Source organism: Pyrus communis, chromosome 10 (assembly GCF_041283825.1).
Source record: "Pyrus communis isolate YQ-2024b chromosome 10, ASM4128382v1, whole genome shotgun sequence".
NCBI classification, from domain to species: Eukaryota; Viridiplantae; Streptophyta; class Magnoliopsida; order Rosales; family Rosaceae; genus Pyrus; species Pyrus communis.
In genome coordinates, this window is record NC_142574.1 from 24,963,162 (window position 1) to 24,980,426 (window position 17,265).

At 36.4% G+C, this 17,265-nt stretch overlaps 3 protein-coding genes and 1 non-coding gene across 6 annotated transcripts; all 4 read left to right on the plus strand.

The window, feature by feature from the left end:
- Positions 1-295: 295 nt before the first annotated feature.
- On the plus strand, positions 296-2,303 carry LOC137730321 (transcription termination factor MTERF15, mitochondrial). 3 transcript variants are annotated; one of them, XR_015952468.1, is made up of 2 exons: positions 296-1,630; positions 1,825-2,303. XR_015952468.1 is itself a non-coding variant. In XM_088678146.1 (2 exons), exon 1 carries the CDS (start codon positions 434-436, stop codon positions 1,574-1,576), a length of 1,143 nt encoding a protein of 380 aa, XP_088534272.1. In that variant the 5' UTR covers positions 296-433; the 3' UTR covers positions 1,577-1,601; positions 1,825-2,303. The 3 variants fall into 3 exon arrangements, 2 of the variants coding, with proteins under 2 accessions (XP_088534272.1, XP_088534273.1); XM_088678146.1 differs by having other exon boundaries at positions 296-1,601; XM_088678147.1 differs by having other exon boundaries at positions 296-1,591.
- Positions 2,304-2,740: 437 nt separating this feature from the next.
- LOC137730090 (transcription termination factor MTERF15, mitochondrial) lies at positions 2,741-5,370 on the plus strand. Its single transcript, XM_088677212.1, has 3 exons — positions 2,741-2,898; positions 2,987-4,517; positions 4,998-5,370. Exon 2 carries the CDS (start codon positions 3,343-3,345, stop codon positions 4,498-4,500), a length of 1,158 nt encoding a protein of 385 aa, XP_088533338.1. The 5' UTR covers positions 2,741-2,898; positions 2,987-3,342; the 3' UTR covers positions 4,501-4,517; positions 4,998-5,370.
- A 1,617-nt stretch (positions 5,371-6,987) lies between these two features.
- On the plus strand, positions 6,988-12,262 carry LOC137728976 (thiosulfate/3-mercaptopyruvate sulfurtransferase 1, mitochondrial). The gene is made up of 12 exons (XM_068467793.2): positions 6,988-7,236; positions 8,243-8,431; positions 8,718-8,777; positions 8,990-9,052; positions 9,397-9,521; positions 9,646-9,808; positions 10,152-10,211; positions 10,361-10,419; positions 10,794-10,875; positions 11,116-11,179; positions 11,563-11,630; positions 11,948-12,262. The coding sequence occupies exons 1-12, from the start codon at positions 7,132-7,134 to the stop codon at positions 12,053-12,055; spliced, it is 1,146 nt and encodes a 381-aa protein (XP_068323894.2). The 5' UTR covers positions 6,988-7,131; the 3' UTR covers positions 12,056-12,262.
- A 951-nt stretch (positions 12,263-13,213) lies between these two features.
- TRNAR-CCG (transfer RNA arginine (anticodon CCG)) lies at positions 13,214-13,286 on the plus strand. The gene has a single exon. It is a non-coding gene; the product is annotated as a tRNA-Arg (tRNA).
- Positions 13,287-17,265: the final 3,979 nt, after the last annotated feature.

Below are 17,265 nucleotides of genomic sequence, written 5' to 3' on the forward strand. Positions count from 1 at the left end.
GCATACACAGCAGCAGCACACACCCACACGGCAACCTGTTTTCTGCAGAAGATTTGCAGAAATAAGGTCAACCAAGCACAGCGGAAAAGAAAAAACTAGGGTTTTGGCTCTTGATACCAAATAGAACTTTTACGGGAAATTAATTTTCTTCTATTACTTGTTTAGAAATATATACATCAGTACTATTATAGTTTTACAAGGAAACAAATAACATATACACAAACCTACTTAATAAAGGACTCCTATTATTTACATTCCCTATTTTTCCTAATATTGACTCACGCTAACACATTTTCCTTCCATTCAGCTGCAAACACAATATACAGGTAAATCTACGAAAAATCTCCATCAAGTTTTGCACGTAGAACTTATATCAAAATTGATAACACCCCTTTGGCGTTCTTCCTGCATTGAATCACAGTCCATATCTGACATGAAATTCAGAGTTGGATCGTTACTGAAGCTCCGCATCTTCCTACCCACATCGCCAAATTTGCAATCTTTCCCCAAAACTTTGTTACCGGCAACGTGGTTTATTTTCACACCCGCCACCTATTCGACGATTTGCCTGACTGAGGAAGAAAGTGCGGGAGAAGACATTGGAGACCAACCAAAGAACTCTCTACAAGTTCTGAAGCAATTGGGCTGTAGTGACACTGAAATTTCGATGATCTCCACGCGGGGGCCTTCTCTACTGAATGCCGACGCGAACCAGCTTGAGTGCAAACTCAAGCTTCTAACTGGCTTGGGCATCACGGCGCCTGAGCTCGTGAAGATTATCATTGGCCGTCCCCGGTTTCTCACTTCTCGGGTTAACCATTGCTTGGATGAGCGGCTCGAGTTCTTTATGACATTGTTTGGATCAAGGGAAGTGCTTGTCAAAGCCATTGTGAGGAACCCTTCTCTCCTGACCTATGACTTTCAGAAGAAAATCAAGCCCACCATTGCGCTGTACCAAGGAGTCGGTCTTAGTATGCAGGACTTGATCCAAATGGTTCTGTTGCGGCCTACGTTGATCCCAAGAACTTCATTTGATGAAGAAAAGATGGAATATATACGAAAAACCGGGCTTTCAACTGGTTCCAAGATGTATAAGCATGTTGTCACAATCATTGGCGTTTCACGACTTGAAACTATCCGTAAGAAAGTTGCAAATTTGGGGAAGTTTGGTTTCTCAGAAGATGAGATTTTTTCCCTTTTCGCGAAGTTCCCCCTTGTGCTGACACTATCGGTCGATAAGGTTCAGAGGAACATGACTTTCATTTTAGGACAAATGAAGCTTCCTGCTACTACGGTTCTTGAGCACCCATGCTTGGTGTTCATGAATTTGGAGGATGTGTTGAAGCCACGAGTACTTCTTGCGTGGAAGGTGCAGGAGATGGGTCTTGATAAAAAGATTGAAGGTCCTATGATGATGAGGGCAATGAGAATGACGGAGAAGCGGTTTTTGAAGGCATTTGTTCGTTGTCACCCAAAGGATGTTGCTGATGAACTGATGGAGTACTACAAAAATGTGAAGGGTGTAAAGCGGTTGGCTGAAGCCTCAAGGACGTTACATCAAGGATTTCCTTTCTGAATGTTTTTGGCTCAGGTTTTCATCTGTATGTCTAAAACGCGTCTTACTGTACAGGTCTCTATACATTTGTTACGTGAACTTGGAGCAGTTTGCATACATTTGCGTTGTTTTTTCTTTATTTGGGGTTCAACCGTTCAAGTAATCCGTTATTTGGGGTTCGATGTGTCTTCTTTCACTACAATGCGCTACTCAATGATGTTCGACATTTCATCTGCTTTGTAGGCTGCTGATTTGTTCTGATTTTATAGGGTCATTTGTTGCCGTTTACATTCTTGGGACTGGTAGTGAACTTGACTGCCGCAGTGAAGAGTAACAGTAATGAACTCGATAACAAAGAAGGGTGGTTCAACGCCCCAATGTGTTTAGGAAGCACTAGTTGCTCAAACTAACAAACACAGTAGAGGCTCCAAGAGGGGATTTCTAAACGAAAAGCAAAAGGCGTTTTGCTATCCATGTTACTCACCAAAGCGTGGCGGGCAAGGAGATAGTGCAGCTTTCTTCGTTCTTGCATATAAGCGTGACTAATCTTATAGCATCGTTGCTTTTTCGATCTTAATTTCTTTTCCATGGCGAGAAGACGAGACGGGAAGGAGACTTCGATCATTTAGATTTTGAATCGTACTGTAAATATTGATGAACCTGTTGTACAACTTTGTGCTAGGATGCATGAAATTCATCCTTAGCATTGCTTTTGATAGTGTAGTTATATCACACTTCTTCCCACGAATTACCGAAAGGTCGTATTCACTACATTTAGTTTGAGGCAAAGTTTCAGGGTATTTGAGTACTGTGGACAACATCAAGAAAGGTTTCCCTTCATCTAACCTTAATAAAATGTGAAGATAGTTATCAAAATCTCTCGATCGTGGAAATCTCTCGCCGCCCATTGAGGAAGGGATGGTATTGAATTTTGCATCATACGGTAAAATGAACTCAAACACCATTTTAACTAGTTGTATTCTACTGTATTAAATTCTAAATTATACTATCATAAGACATTTTATTAAGCATCTTACTCGTACGACAATAGTGATCAAAGAAATATTAAGTAGTATCGTGTGTAACAATAGTTAATTAGTTTACTAGGGCCAATTGTATACGCGGGTCCCTATTTGGTCTGCCGGAGAAAAAATTCGAAATTGTCTCATACTAAATAGCAGGATAAAATAGTAAATAAATAATTGTTGGTGCGATTAGCGAAATCATGGGTGCATTACCCAGTCTCAAAACTGATTCTCTGAATGCGCTTCCTTCTGCCTGTGCCTAAAACCTCGACGCGTACTGTCCTTAAATCCTCTCAAAGGCTATCCATGGCTGCCCAGGTCCTCCTCTCTCTCTCTCTCTCTCGTTGAATATTCGCATCTGAGTATCTATTAATTTGCTAATAAATATCTTTTTTCTGTGGATTAGATGGAAAGCTCAAAACTTGGCGCGCCACTCTGACGAGATGATGAGTATCCAGAATCAATGGCAGTGGTAAATCCTACAGAAAACGCTTTTCGCCGTTTCGTTTCGATTACATCAGTTCAGAGAGGATCAGGACACAAGTTTATTGCTGTTGTGGGTATGTAAGAAGATTTGAGTTTCGAAATTTTGGATAAAGCTTACCATTCTTCCTACTGATTCTTTTACTGCATTCCGATTTCCAAACATTCCTCAACCAATAATTTGAATTTAATCAATGCCCATTTCTCCATATTGGTCCTTGTGCAAATACAATTTGTTGCCTGGATTTCATAGAATTCCAATATTGTAGCACTACTGACATGCCATCTAGATTTGGTTCTTTAGTTAAGCAACTTAAGTTCCGAATTTTATTGCCACCCTCTCAAAATTTCGTCGCTTTTCCGAAACTTCTGTACCCAACAAGTGGTTTACTTTTCCCACTCACCACCTATTCGACGGTTTGCCAAGCCCAGGAAGAAGGTGTTGAAGTAGATATTAGAGACCAACCCAAGAATTCTGCAGAAGTTCTGAGGAACTGGGGTTGTAGTGATACAGACATATCCAAGATGTTCATGCGGCGGCCTGTTTTGCGGAGTACTGACCTTAACCAGCTTCAGTCCAAACTAAACGTTCTAAGTGGCTTGGGCATTACTGCACCTCAGCTCGTGAAGATCATAAATTGTTACCCCCGGTTTCTTAGTTATCGATTTAATCATTGCATTGATGAGCGGCTTGAGTTCTTTATGAGATTGTTTGTGTCAAGGGAAGTGCTTGTCAAAGCCATTGTAAGGAACCCGTCTCTCTTGATCTATGACCTTCACAATAAAATCAAGCCTGTCATTAAGCTGTATGAAGGAATTGGTCTTAGCATGGAGGACTTGATTCAAATGCTTCTACAACGCGCTACATTGATTCCAAGAACTTCATTTAATGATGAAAAGATGGAATATATTCGAAAAACCAGGCTCTCAACTGATTCCAGGATGTACAAGTACGTTGTCACAATTATTGGCGTTTCACGCCTTGAAACACTCAGTCAGAAGATATCTAACTTTGAGAAGTTTGGTTTCTCGGAAGATGAAATCTTTGGTCTTTTGGGAAGCTCTCCCCTTGTGTTTACACTGTCAGTTGACAAGGTTCAGAGGAACATGACTTTCATTATAGGAAAAATGAAGTTCCCCGCTAAAGTGATTCTTGAGAATCCATTTTTGCTGTACTCAAATCTGGAAGCTGTGTTGAAGCCACGGGTATTTCTTGTAGGGAAGATTCAGGAAATGGGTCTTGACTTGCAGATTAAAGGCCCTAGGATGCTGACGGCATTGAGGATGACAGAGAAGAGGTTTCTGAAGGCATTTATTAATTGTCACCCAAAGGATGTTGCTGATGAATTAATGGAATTCTATACAAATGCAAAGAGTGTGAAGCGATTGGCAGAAGACTATTCCAAGAAGAACTTCCATCAAGGATTTCCTTTCTAAATTTCTTTTGCTATCAGGTTTTAATCTTTGATCCTGAAAGATATCTCGTTATACTTGCCTATATCCATTATGTTACATTATGGAGCATTTTGCATATAGCGGCATTGTCTTTCTTTCATTCTGTATAATATTTGGGACTCAATTTATTCTTTATGATTCATGGTCTCTCTCTCTCTCTCTCTCTCTCTCTCTCTCTTTTGTTGGCACTACATAGTTACAGAACACCCTTTTTTGGGCAATAGGGAAAGCATAGTAGAAAATGTTCATAGTAAAAACAAAATGCTGAGAAGTGCGGGTTTTATTCTTTTGGCTTGGGAAGTACTAGTCACATAATCAATCAAGTAAATTTGAAGTATTACCCTTATAAGTTTTGCTGATAGATGGACGAGCTGTGTCTTACATGAAATAGTTTGGGCAGCAATCATGTATTCAGAAATATCGATTGGTATGGTTACTAATTCTATTGTATATGTTTTGTTCTCTTTGCAATTTTCTAGTTTTTTCTCTCCTGGCTTCCTGTTGGTCTGATGGAGAGATCTTATGCTGTGCTTTAAAGTTCAGCAGGTACATGGGTTTTTGGAACCCTTATCTCTAATGCATCCTTGTAGATTGATTGCGGGCATTGATAGACCTTTTATTTCACTAGTTCATCAGACGAGTCTCAGATTCCCGCATTTCTTAATTAGAAGTGGGTTTTGATTAAAACAAAATTCTCTTTTACTTTATATGGTTGTGTTTACACATGTTGTACCAGTGCGCGTGAATTTCATCCCCAGCATCTCTTTCAATATTGTGGTTGTGTTGTTGTTGTTGTTGGTATTTGTATTGTGTCGTTGACATTTGCACGAAATCACAGGAAAGTCAGATTCATAGTTCGTTGGACACGGTACTTGTAGTCTCAGTGTTGATTAAGATGAACTGCATAGCTATAAGCAAGGTTTCTTCTCTTATTTCTTACCCATACAAAATCTGGTGCTTGTTTCTTGTGTCATGTTTTGAAGCAGCAGTTCCGACTGTCATTTGTTTTGTTGGGATCGTTTTCCAACCGATAACACGAAATTAAGAATTCCAAATATCCTTCTTTGTTTAGGCCAGAAGAATTCTCACTGGATTGGTCAAATAAATACTTAGCTCCTCAAAGGAAGAGTAGGAGTTCCTACTTAAAACTGTTCGTTGCGATTCATAGAACTTCGTGTTTATAATCATAACGGTTCATATTATAAATCATTCTATAAAGACCTTCTTTGCAAAAAACCAATTAAAACTAAGGTCGTTTAGTCATTAAATTATATAAAAACAAATGAACGGAGTTAGTCACGAATTATCCATGTATTTGCTACAATAGATTAACTAAACGATCGTAGTTTAATTCATTTTTTGTAGAAACGATCATTATAGAGTGATTTATAATATGAATTGTTTTGATCATAAGCATAAAGCTTTGTGATTCTATCATTGACTCATTTAAAGTACGGTACTCAGTCGTTGTCACATTATTCTGTCACTAATTGTCTGATTTTCCTTCAAGTTGAGATGAGAGGAGGGAACTTGAGATAAAACTTGGATTCAAGTAATTGAAATCGTCCCCATGAAAGAAAAACGTTTTTTATGAACGTATACAATTTGATCTCGACTTGCAGATGAATTTGACAAATAAGGGGTTCGTTTGGAAGTATTTTTAAAATGACTAAAAGTGTTTTTAGAACCAATCGTTAGTAAAAATACAAGTGAATTATAGAAAAGCACTTTCACCAACAATGGTTTCAGTTATTTTAAAAGTACTTCCAAACGAGCCCGAATTCTCTGATGTAATGATATTCAATCTTTCGAGCATGAAACACATGATTTGAAGCCAATGATATAGTGATATCGACACAAGATAAAAGTTGATGGTGTAAGCAATGTGAAACAACTTGTAAGTCCAAGTAGTTTCAGAGACGTCGATAGCGATCTATATTCAACTTTTGTAAAAGATTTTGCTACAGTGTCACTTCATCTAATCAGATTTTGGCTAAGAAATATATAATTATTGCCCGTAATCTTCCATCAAAAACACATCTTGTTAAATCTAATGAATAAAATTATAAACGTGCAGATTACATTATTTATAGTATTTTCTCTTTATTACTAATTCAACCACCATTAATTGAGTTGCATTATTTATAGTATATTCTCTTGATGAAATTGTAAATGAAAAATGCACAGATGTGCCACATTGGCAAACGATTCTAGTTTAGGTGGTGAACTATAAAAACTTCTATTCCAAGTGGCAAATACACAAAAGATGAAATTTCGGGTGATGGAAATGCAATTTTCCAAATTCATATGCTCGCATATGAATTTTAATTGTCCAAACAGGCTTTTAAAAAAAAGAAATTTTTTATTGTAATGAGAATACGAATAGTATATCATATATTTTTATATAAATTGTAAAAAAATTTAATTTTTAAATTATTAACTTTTTAAAACAAATATTTTATGATTTATACGGTTCCCCTAAGAAGGTCCGAGGAAATGAAGGTATAAATAAAGTAAAATCCTGTCACCGTCCCACTGAGCTGCTGCTGATAGATAGAGGGAGACCCGTTGGCTTCTTCTTTCATTTTTTAATTTCTATGGTCTTTTGAGTGAATGGCTTCATCCCTTTTCGCAAGGACTCTCCTGGGTCATCGCCTTTTCCACTCTTCCTCTCACTCTCTCTGCCAAAAGCCCCAGTTTTTCACTTCCCTCGTCCATGTAAGTACCAATCTTCCATTCGTTTCGTGTTTAATTTTCGATTTTGATTTGTGGGTTTTGTTCTTTTGGATGATATGCTGATTCCCCTTGTGTAAATTTTCGATCTTTTGGTTTTATCCTGTCATTTTTCTTGCTCCCATGTATCTGTTTTTTTGTATTTTGTTCATGGGTTTTAGTTTTGTCGGTGAATTGAGTTGTCTGGAATGCGTTTCAGTTTTTTGCTGACATGGGGTTTTCTTTGTTTAATCAGAAGTGGCTTGTGGTGATATTTTAGTTTACCATTGTGTAGGCGTTGAGTGTAGTTTTTATGAACATGGTCTCCGTTCCTGATTGCCTTCGTTGAGCCTAGCAGCTCTTGCTTGACTCCAATAGCCATGAACTGAAAAAGATGGGGAATTTGTTGGAGTCTGCTTGTTTGTTTTCTAAAATCCGACTTTCATAGTCGCTATAATATGAAGTATTTGGTATTGTACCTTAGCTTTACTGTATAAAGCATAGTTGCCGCAGTGGGTTACTCGCTACGTGTTTAATTAAATATCCTTTATACTGTAGAGTGCTTGAATACCGGTTGTTTAGCTGCCTCTTACTTACTTACAAGATAGTTTTCATCAAATCGTTGAAAATCCTATGTTCTCTTAGGCACAAGGGTTATATAAAGATGTTGGTTTGGAGTAAGTGTTTGCAGTGAAATCATTGAAAACATGCATTCTTCCTAGGGCGGGTACAAAGTTTACTGCAAACTCTTCTTAACTCAAGCGTTAGGTTTTATGGTCTTCTTCTGGTGCAAAGTTTAAGTGGCTATTTCTGAATCGCCATGATCCTCAGATTTCTCAGTGATAATATTGTTTTGGTTTTGCGTATCTATTTGGAAGTTTGTTTATTTGGTATTTTAGTTCGGTATTCATTTTAAAAGTGTGCTAGTAGCCTGGTAAGTTTGAGCTATTTATTGAATCGAATCTTATTTCTTATGGCAAGATGCAATGTGATGATTTTTCTGTGCATGCAGAAGGGAACAGAATTCTTACAAGCTAAACCTGCCTATACGAAATATAGAACATCTGCCCGGGTTCCTCATGTTATGGCTTCATCAGTAGCTGGCGCAAGAGCTGATTTTTCAACACAATCTGTGTCTACAAATGAGCCTGTTGTTTCTGTTGATTGGCTCCATGCTAACCTCAAAGAGCCTGATCTGAAGGTACCATGTCTTGGCATGTTTGTATTAAACATAATTTATTATTCATCCCCTTTCTTCCACTGGAGTTTAAATTTGGAATAAGTTGAATATATTACCATTTACCAATAAATGCTTGATGCTCAATGCTCTTTCACCTTCTATTGTATGTGATTTGTTTTTCAGTCAGATCATGATGTATTGTATCAAATCATCTTCTAATTGGAGACTACACTTTTTTTTTCTGCTTTCCTATATGCTTCCTTTGTTCCAATGCATGTTGGTGAATTTTTTAAGTTATCTACTTCAGGTGCTAGATGCGTCTTGGTACATGCCCGATGAGCAAAGGAATCCCCTTCAAGAGTATCAGGTGCTCACCAAACTTTCTACTTGTGATAATCATAACTTTAAACTGAGTTTTTATTCTTCAAAAATTTAATTCTGGACTGCTGCTGCCATGTAATAATTCTTAATAATATATGTATCAACTCCAATCTTGTTCTAATATCGTCATATTACTTCATATTGCTTCATTTACCACTTTGGCTCATTTTGGTCAATTCCATATCTCTGTCACAACAGGTTGCTCACATTCCTGGTGCACTTTTCTTTGACGTAGATGGAATTTCAGATCGCAATACAAAAGTAAGATATTTTCTACTCTATGTTTCTCGTCAAAATATGATATCAGATTGCACCAGTCTCACTTGCAGTAAATGATTTAGTTCATTCTTTTAGTTTGAGTTAACTTAGAAATACATCCTTATTTAGCCATTTTGGAAAATAATTCAAAGTATATGATTAAGATGTTAGTATTAATCTGATGAATGATTCTTCAAGTCAACAAATTCTGATGAATAATTCTTGAGATTGTTGGTTCTTATGGGTGTGTGCGCCATCATCACTAGGCATACACACCACTTTTCTAACTATCTTTCTCTCTCCTGTTCTCTCTTTATTGAAGATTTAGAAATGATGACTTGTAACAGTTACCGCATATGTTACCATCAGAGGAAGCATTTGCTGCTGCTGTTTCTGCTCTTGGCATTGAGAACAAAGATGATCTAGTTGTGTATGATGGAAAAGGGATCTTTAGTGCAGCTCGTGTATGGTGGTAAGTTGTGGGGCTGATTCTGAAAGATTTAAAGTTTTAACTCATCTGAAATGTAATAAATAATTGTGCTCTGCGCTTTTCATTGTGTTACAATCTAATGCTTCATTTCCTTATAAAATGAAAGGATGTTCCGAGTATTTGGCCATGACAGAGTCTGGGTTTTAGATGGAGGCCTGCCAAGATGGCGTGCATCTGGATATGATGTTGAATCTAGTGCCTCTGGTGATGCAATTTTGAAAGCTAGTGCTGCCAGTGAGGCAATAGAGAAAATATACAAGGGACAAGCAGTAAGTTCACAGTTTATATAATTGTCTCTGAAATCTGTTATGTTTTGACACTGACAGGGATATTGGAATTCTCTGAATCCAAAAGCCATTAGCATATGGTTATGGTTATTACAGAATGTTTTGTGGAACATGGATAAAAGTAGAACTGCCACCACTACCAGATATCATAATGCTTTTTTGTTTTCTTTTATGATGTTAATCTGTACATTGTAGATTTTTCTTGACATCTAGAAAATTGCTGTTCTTACACAACTTTTATTGCTGTCCTGAGTTTTTATATTAACCTGTGATAGTTTTCAAGGCTTGTTGTGATGGATTCAGTGAATGAAATTTTGTTCTGCAGGTTGGGCCCACCACATTTCAGACTAAGTTTCAGCCACACCTTGTCTGGACTCTTGATCAGGTTTGGTCTCTCTATCTTAATTAACTAGTAAAGGTGCATGTCTTGAATTCATCCCCTGAAATTGGTGGCAACTATGGTTTTCAACTAACAAATTAAACCCATTCCGCTTCTTTTTACCCTTGTTTTATATTTCCTACTGTATTTTTCAGGTTAGAAAAAATGTTGAGGAAGGAACTCACCAGCTTATAGATGCCAGATCAAAGGCCAGGTATTCTTTATGCTACCAAGTGATGTGAAACTTGAGTAATTCTTGGTCTGTTATTTTTTCCCTAATTTTGTGAATCACCAGCTGGAACCTGTTCATTCATTCATCGTCAAATAATTGGTTTGGAATTGGTAATTTTGATTGAGATAAGATAACAGTATGTTGAGCACCCTAAATTTTCTGTGTTTTTTATCTGCCTCACATAAAGGAATTTATTTCAGATTATATGGAGACGGTTTATTAGAGTTTATTTTTCCTATTCGTGACATGGTTTTGAAGGCCTATTTCTTATGACTGTTCTTGCATTAATCTTGGATTTAACGGAAATTTGTAATTGCATTAAAAATCTTGGATTTGACAGAAATTTGCTGTTGCAGGTTCGATGGAACTACATTAGAGCCTCGGAAAGGGATAAGAAGTGGTCATGTACCTGGAAGCAAGTGCATTCCTTTTCCTCAGGTAAAAAGATCAACTGCTTGTGTTATTATAGTGGTTACCTGATGGTGCATCCCTAGGGTTTGTGATGATTCTATCAGTGTCTGAACTTTATAACATTTGCAATGTTAGCAATTTCAACCCTCCTTTTCCTAATAGTCTATTTCTTATTCCTTTTGAAATTGCAACACAAATGTGTTGGATTATGTAAAGAACGGTTTGCTGCATAAGCTGTTGATTAACAAATGTGTTGTTTCCTTACAGTTGTTGGATTCTTCAGGGACACTCTTACCAGCAGATAAGCTGAAAGCCCGATTTGATGAAGAAGGTAATAACCTTTTTGTTTTATAGTTACCTTTTGCTGTCTTAGATCTTGGACACTTGTTTGTTGTACCCTATGATTCCGTACACAAGAATCCAGTTTTCGAGCGTTGTCTCTTTCTTAAACATACAAGCTCAACCGCAAACAAAGAATGCATGTTTTGCCTAGCACATTTGCTCGGACTAGTATATAGATGTTGAATGTCTTACTATTTTGAGATAGTGACCCCCTCATTTAGCAGTGCATAATTTTACCAAAGACCCAATTTATGAAAAGTATATATATGCTATTTGTCCACGCCATGTGGATTATATTTCCTTAGTAGAATGTTTTAATTGGTCAGAAGGTATATGTGATAATTAATTAACGATCCTAACCTCATGCTGCAGGCATCTCCTTGGAAAGCCCTGTCGTGACTTCATGTGGTACTGGTGTAACAGCTTGTATTCTCGCATTGGTAAGACTCTCTCTCTCTCTCTCTCTCTCTCTCTCTCTCTCTCTACAAACACACACAGAGATAACGTAGGTGTTTGTGCGCGCGCACACTTGTTTATATCTTGGTAGGATGAAAAGGAGATAGTAGTCCATCTTTTATCTCCTTTCTCTTTCCTTTTAGAGATAGAAACACATTACTGAGATGAAGTTTCTTTTCAATAATTGCTCATGAACGTAAACAATGGTTTTAGTTTTCCAGATACATTCGTTCAATATATGTTTTAGTAAGTAACCATGCCGCTTTTATTCACACTTCTCGTATTCATGTGCTCTCGTTAGGGTCTTCATCGACTTGGTAAGCCTGAGGTACCAGTCTATGACGGATCTTGGACTGAATGGGGTGCACAGCCCGACACACCCATCAACACTTCTACAGAAAGCGTGTAACGAAGTGGTATTGCTGGAAACTTGTATCACAATTAAGACATCCGGTTACAAGTCATGCTACTGAATCGAAACCTGTGTTTTTCGTTTATAATCTCAACCTCTTATGCCCTCCTTTTTGCACTCTAACGAGGTTCTTATGTGACACATGAATCAGAGCAGCAGATTGAAGGGGTTTATTGACAGAGTAAATAAAGTTCTATTTCCATATTTCTTGAACTTGTCACTCTTCCTTTCCGTATTGAAAATGCTAAAAGTGACCTTGAAAGTTCTACGGATTTTTAATGACTAATTACGGAAAATCAAACTTTGTAACTAGTCAACTTTAATTATAAAATAAATGAAAAAAAAAACTAAAATAAATTCGCGTAAATATGAAATACGAGAATTTGAATAGTGTAATGGGGTTCATTTCACGTCCTTCCTCCATATAAAAATTTCGTTCTCGAAATTATCAGTATCTATTGCATAACATGTAGTTCAAACATTAACGATGCTACATATGCATAACATGTAGCTCAAACATTAACGAAGATACATATGCATAACAAGGCTTCAAACCAGCAATGCCAATCGTTTGAGTGTCGTCCTAGTTACCCTGGTGGGTGTCCCCTTCTAAGAAGGAGCTTCGGCTTGCAACAAAGCAGGTGGTCAGGATCCTCCAGGACGATATCCTGAATTTGTTGCAAGAAATTTAAGTATTTTGTTTCATTCATAACCCTTTTACTTCTCAATGCATTTTTCTCTTCATATGAAGCCTATAAATTACGATTTTTCTTTCCATCTTATTGGTCCGTATTTATGATATCAGCATATCGATTTACGCTTAGCCTATTACTTGTACTGCAAGTAACATCCCTATCTTCATACATCACTAATTGTTGGTTGGCCTATTAGAAAGTAGTGAACTAATTCTATACCAAAGTTCAAAAGTATCTCATCTCCATAACTCTCTCCACGTAATATATATTCGGAATGTTCACTTCGAATTCCTATCCAATTCTTTTCGCGGCGGGGAGGGTGGGGGGTTCGGATTTGAATCGGACAAAATATTTTCGAACTTTTCAGCTCGGAATCGGATATTTCTAACCAATTCGCGTCCAAATCTGAAGAAAACAAAAATAATTTAAATAAAATATTATGGTAAATTTGTCAACGCCTGATCGCGTGGCCTAATGGATAAGGCGCTCGCCTCCGGAGCGGGAGATTGTGGGTTCGAGTCCCATCGCGATCGTTTTTACATTTTAATCATTTTTATTTTTTTTTGCTGAGTGCAATTTCTTGTTCTTCATGTTGAACCTAATGGGGGCAGATTTGAGAAAACAAGAGTCTCTCTCCCCCACCATGGAAAATATATTAAGACATTTGTAGTAATTACAAATTTCAAGTATAATGGATTCATGATATTTCAGTTTCACAATTAGACCCTTTTTTATTATATATACAACCGATAGTAGGGGAGAGAGATTTAGAACACGGACTTCTGAACGAGGGATAGAGATGTTATTTGCCACTTAAGCTACAACATTAAACTATGACTACCATGTTAAAATCACGCCCACTATGTATATTAGGCATGTTATATTTTTAAAGTGTCTAAAGTCAATCATAATTAATAAATTTGCTTAGGTGGGGTCTAGTCAAGGAGTTTTATTTGAGTAAAAAAAATTATGTCGGAATTTATGTTGAAAAAAAAAAAAATAGGGACTAAAGTCATATTTCCAAATTTTATAATTGAAATATAATGCATGATCTAAAATACCAATCATCGAAGCATTGAATTTACAAACTAATTATGTATGCAGTCAATACACCAAACAACACAAATTTAACAGAGATTTTATTCTTTATATATATGCAAAGTTTGTTTCTCATGCATTCCAACTGTTCATCAATAAGCGTAAATCATAAATCAATATTGCCTTAAACTTTATCGCCTAAACCTAATACTATGCGTGTCTTAGGGCTCCTTGAGCATTTCAGACATGAAATTTTATTTTAAAAGATCTCGGTGCAAACTTTTAAGATTTTCTAAGCCAGATTACACCACCAAAACCAAAACTTCTGTCCCTCATTGCATTTTTTATAAACATGGCTATGTGTACTGTCAGATCAGGTAGCCAATCTCAATGTAGAAAAAATGATATTTGGAGAAAGAAGAAACACTGAAAGGATACAAACTGGAGAAGGCACCAAAACTGCGTTACAAGCTCAGTTGAGAAACACCAGGTTCTTAATATGAAGAAGTCCAACAACCATAGGAGGGGACTCAAGGACCTCAAATATCAAGGCTAAGAAGAGCACAAATTATTCCTAGCCCTATGCTCGTGGAGAAAATTCTTGAGTACGACTACTATCGTGTGAGATCGGCGTTCATGGGAGCCACTCATTGCAGGGGCTACAACATCCGGAAGTTCCTAACCAAAAGTTTGTTACCTTTGATTTGTCAACCCAAACGCGTTTTCATTTTCTCGTGTGCATTGGAGGGAACCAAACATTGTCTTTGTGAAAAATTGAAGTCTTGCATAAGTGCTTAAATGGTTTTAAGTTGAACGCTTACATTCTAATATTTTTTTAAATCTTTTTCATTACTAGTGCTAATTCAATGGCTTGGCATTTGTTTTATTTTTTTCCTCTCTTTGGATGAGAGTATTAAATTGAAGAAAGTTGAAGTTTCATCATAAAACTAATTGACAATATAGGGAGTAGCTCAACTTACTTATAAGCTCATGCAAAGTCCCTCCTCATATCAATGTGAACAACACAACAGGGTGATGTGGAGCACGCGTGACCATTGAGCTTCACAAGCAGGACAACCTACTCGATACTATGAAGAAAGTTGAGGTTCCACCATAAGATGAATTGGCAATATAGTAAGTAACCCAATTTACTTATAAGCCAATGTAAAGTCCATTCTCTCATTAATGTGGAATTTATTCTCAACAAAATTATAAATATAAGAAAAGAGGACTCCTAGATAATTTGAAATGTCACCATCAAACCGCCATAAGCTCATACAAAGTCTCTCCTCACATCAATGTGGACAACACAACATGGTGATGTGGAGCACACGTGGTCATTGGACTTCACAAGTGAGACAACCTACTCTGATACTATGAAGAAAGCTGAGTTTATACCATAAAACTAATTGATAATATAGAGAGTAGTCAAACTTACTTATAAGCCAATACAAAATTCATTATCCTATTAATATGAGATTCATTCTCAACAAAAATTATAAATATAGAAAAAGAGGACTACTAGATAATTCGAATCGTCACCATCACACCGCCATAACCATTCACAAAGATGATTGCGAAGCTGCATGTTGTTTTCTTCCAATTTTTTTTTATGAGATTCTCTTATTTTTTTTGGATTTGTGACATAATTTTAGATCATGAAAATGACAAATAATTCTAAGGAAACGACTAAACCGACCATGTTCTTCAAAGTTCAAAATATCAAATTGCAAAGGAGGCAAATTCCAAGCTTCTTTTATCATATAAAAAAGTAAGATAATTATAAAAGCATGCGAAACTAAAAAAAAGTTGTAAAAGTAGACCGACCAGATCTAATGAGAGTCAAAATAGTACTCCAACACTATAGATTATGATAAATTGGCAGAGGAGCGTGTGATCTAAAATTGTAATTTTCTTTTTTTTTTTTTTTTTTAAATGGAGAAAGATTAGACGAGATTATCTTCTGAAGGGATGAGGATCGTTACACCCATAAACCCTCTGCTCGTCCCTTCTTCACCAAATTTCTTGGTTATAAATTGCAAGTTAATTCACGTGTAGCGTTATGTGATTTATTTGTGAATTAGCAAAAATTTGTATGAAAAATAGGGAAGCAATTTCACATTTTTTGAACAAAAGTTCAAAGTGATTGGTTTCAAATTAGTCATTCATGGAAGATGAATATAAAACATTAAGTGAGGAGAAATATTATTAGACTGTAACGCTTGTGTTTAACCAAATAATTAAAATAGTTAAAATAAAGGTGGATTCATGTCCAAGAAGCTTGTAAATCAATTGGTTAAAAGCATAAGCTCTTAATTTTGATGTCCTAAGTTCAATTTCTCATTCCCCACTATATCGCTATATAGAAGGAAAAAAAAAAGTGAGTTGATGTCAATGTGAATTAGGTTACTTTGTCAAGACAAAAACACCCACTTATTTTGCACTAAAGTTCAAAATATCCTTCCCACAATAGAGAAAAATAAAAGTGTTCTCAAATTTAGAAAAAAAATCTACTTCCTAATTCCTTCACACAAAAAGGAGAGCTTTGCCAACAAATGTTAGTTGAGTTGGTAATATTGTTTTCTTCGTTAGACCAAGGCCTAAGTTCGTGTACCCTGCTGCCACCAATCATTCTTGGTGTGTGATATGTAAAAACCAACAAAAGGTCTAAGACCCCTTTATAAGCCCTCAAAGATAGCCTCTCCTCCCTCTAAACTTCAAGAAAACAAACAACAAGGAGGGCTTACAACGTCCATGGGTATTCTCCTAGGCTAGCCTAACTTTGTTCTTAACTAACCTTGCCTAGTGTACTGAAATTCCAAGCTTCTTTTATCATATAATTCATTATACAAAAATAAGATAATTATAAAAGCATGCGATACTAAATAAAAGTTCTAAAAAAAGTAGACCGACCAGATCTAATGAAAGTCAAAATAGTCTTCCAACACAATAGATTATGATAAATTGGCAGAGGAGCGTGTGATTTAAAATTGTATTATTTTTTCTTTTTAAATGGAGAATGATTAGATGAGATTATCTTCTAGCAGTAGTAGTGTGTGAGGCGCCTATTATTTTCTGAAGGGGTGAGGATCATTACACCTAGAAACCCTCCGCTCGTCCCTTCTTCACCAAATTTCTTCATGATAAATTGCAAGTTAATTCACATGTAGCGTTATGTGATTTATTTGTGAATTAGCAAAAATTTGTATGAAAAACAGGGAAACAATTTCACATTTTTTGAACAAAAGTTCAAAGTGATTGGTTTCAAATTAGTCATTCATGGAAGATGAACATAAAACATTAAGCGAGAAGAAATACTACTAGATAGTAACGCTTGTGTTTAACCAAATAGTTAAAATAGTTAAAATAAAGGGGGATTCATGTCCAAGAAGCTTGTAAATCAATTGGTTAAAAGCATAAGCTCTTAATTTCGATGTCCTAAGTTCAATTTCTCATTCCCCACTATGTCACTAT

Excerpts from the sequence above, each read along its gene's own strand:
- LOC137730090 (XM_088677212.1), top strand. The coding sequence starts at position 3,343 with ATGCCATCTAGATTTGGTTCTTTAGTTAAGCAACTTAAGTTCCGAATT.
- LOC137730321 (XM_088678146.1), top strand. The coding sequence starts at position 434 with ATGAAATTCAGAGTTGGATCGTTACTGAAGCTCCGCATCTTCCTACCC.
- LOC137728976 (XM_068467793.2), top strand. The coding sequence starts at position 7,132 with ATGGCTTCATCCCTTTTCGCAAGGACTCTCCTGGGTCATCGCCTTTTC. Across the intron at positions 7,237-8,242 it reads TTTTCACTTCCCTCGTCCAT|AAGGGAACAGAATTCTTACA; the intron begins GTAAGTACCAAT and ends CTGTGCATGCAG. Across the intron at positions 11,631-11,947 it reads CAGCTTGTATTCTCGCATTG|GGTCTTCATCGACTTGGTAA; the intron begins GTAAGACTCTCT and ends TGCTCTCGTTAG.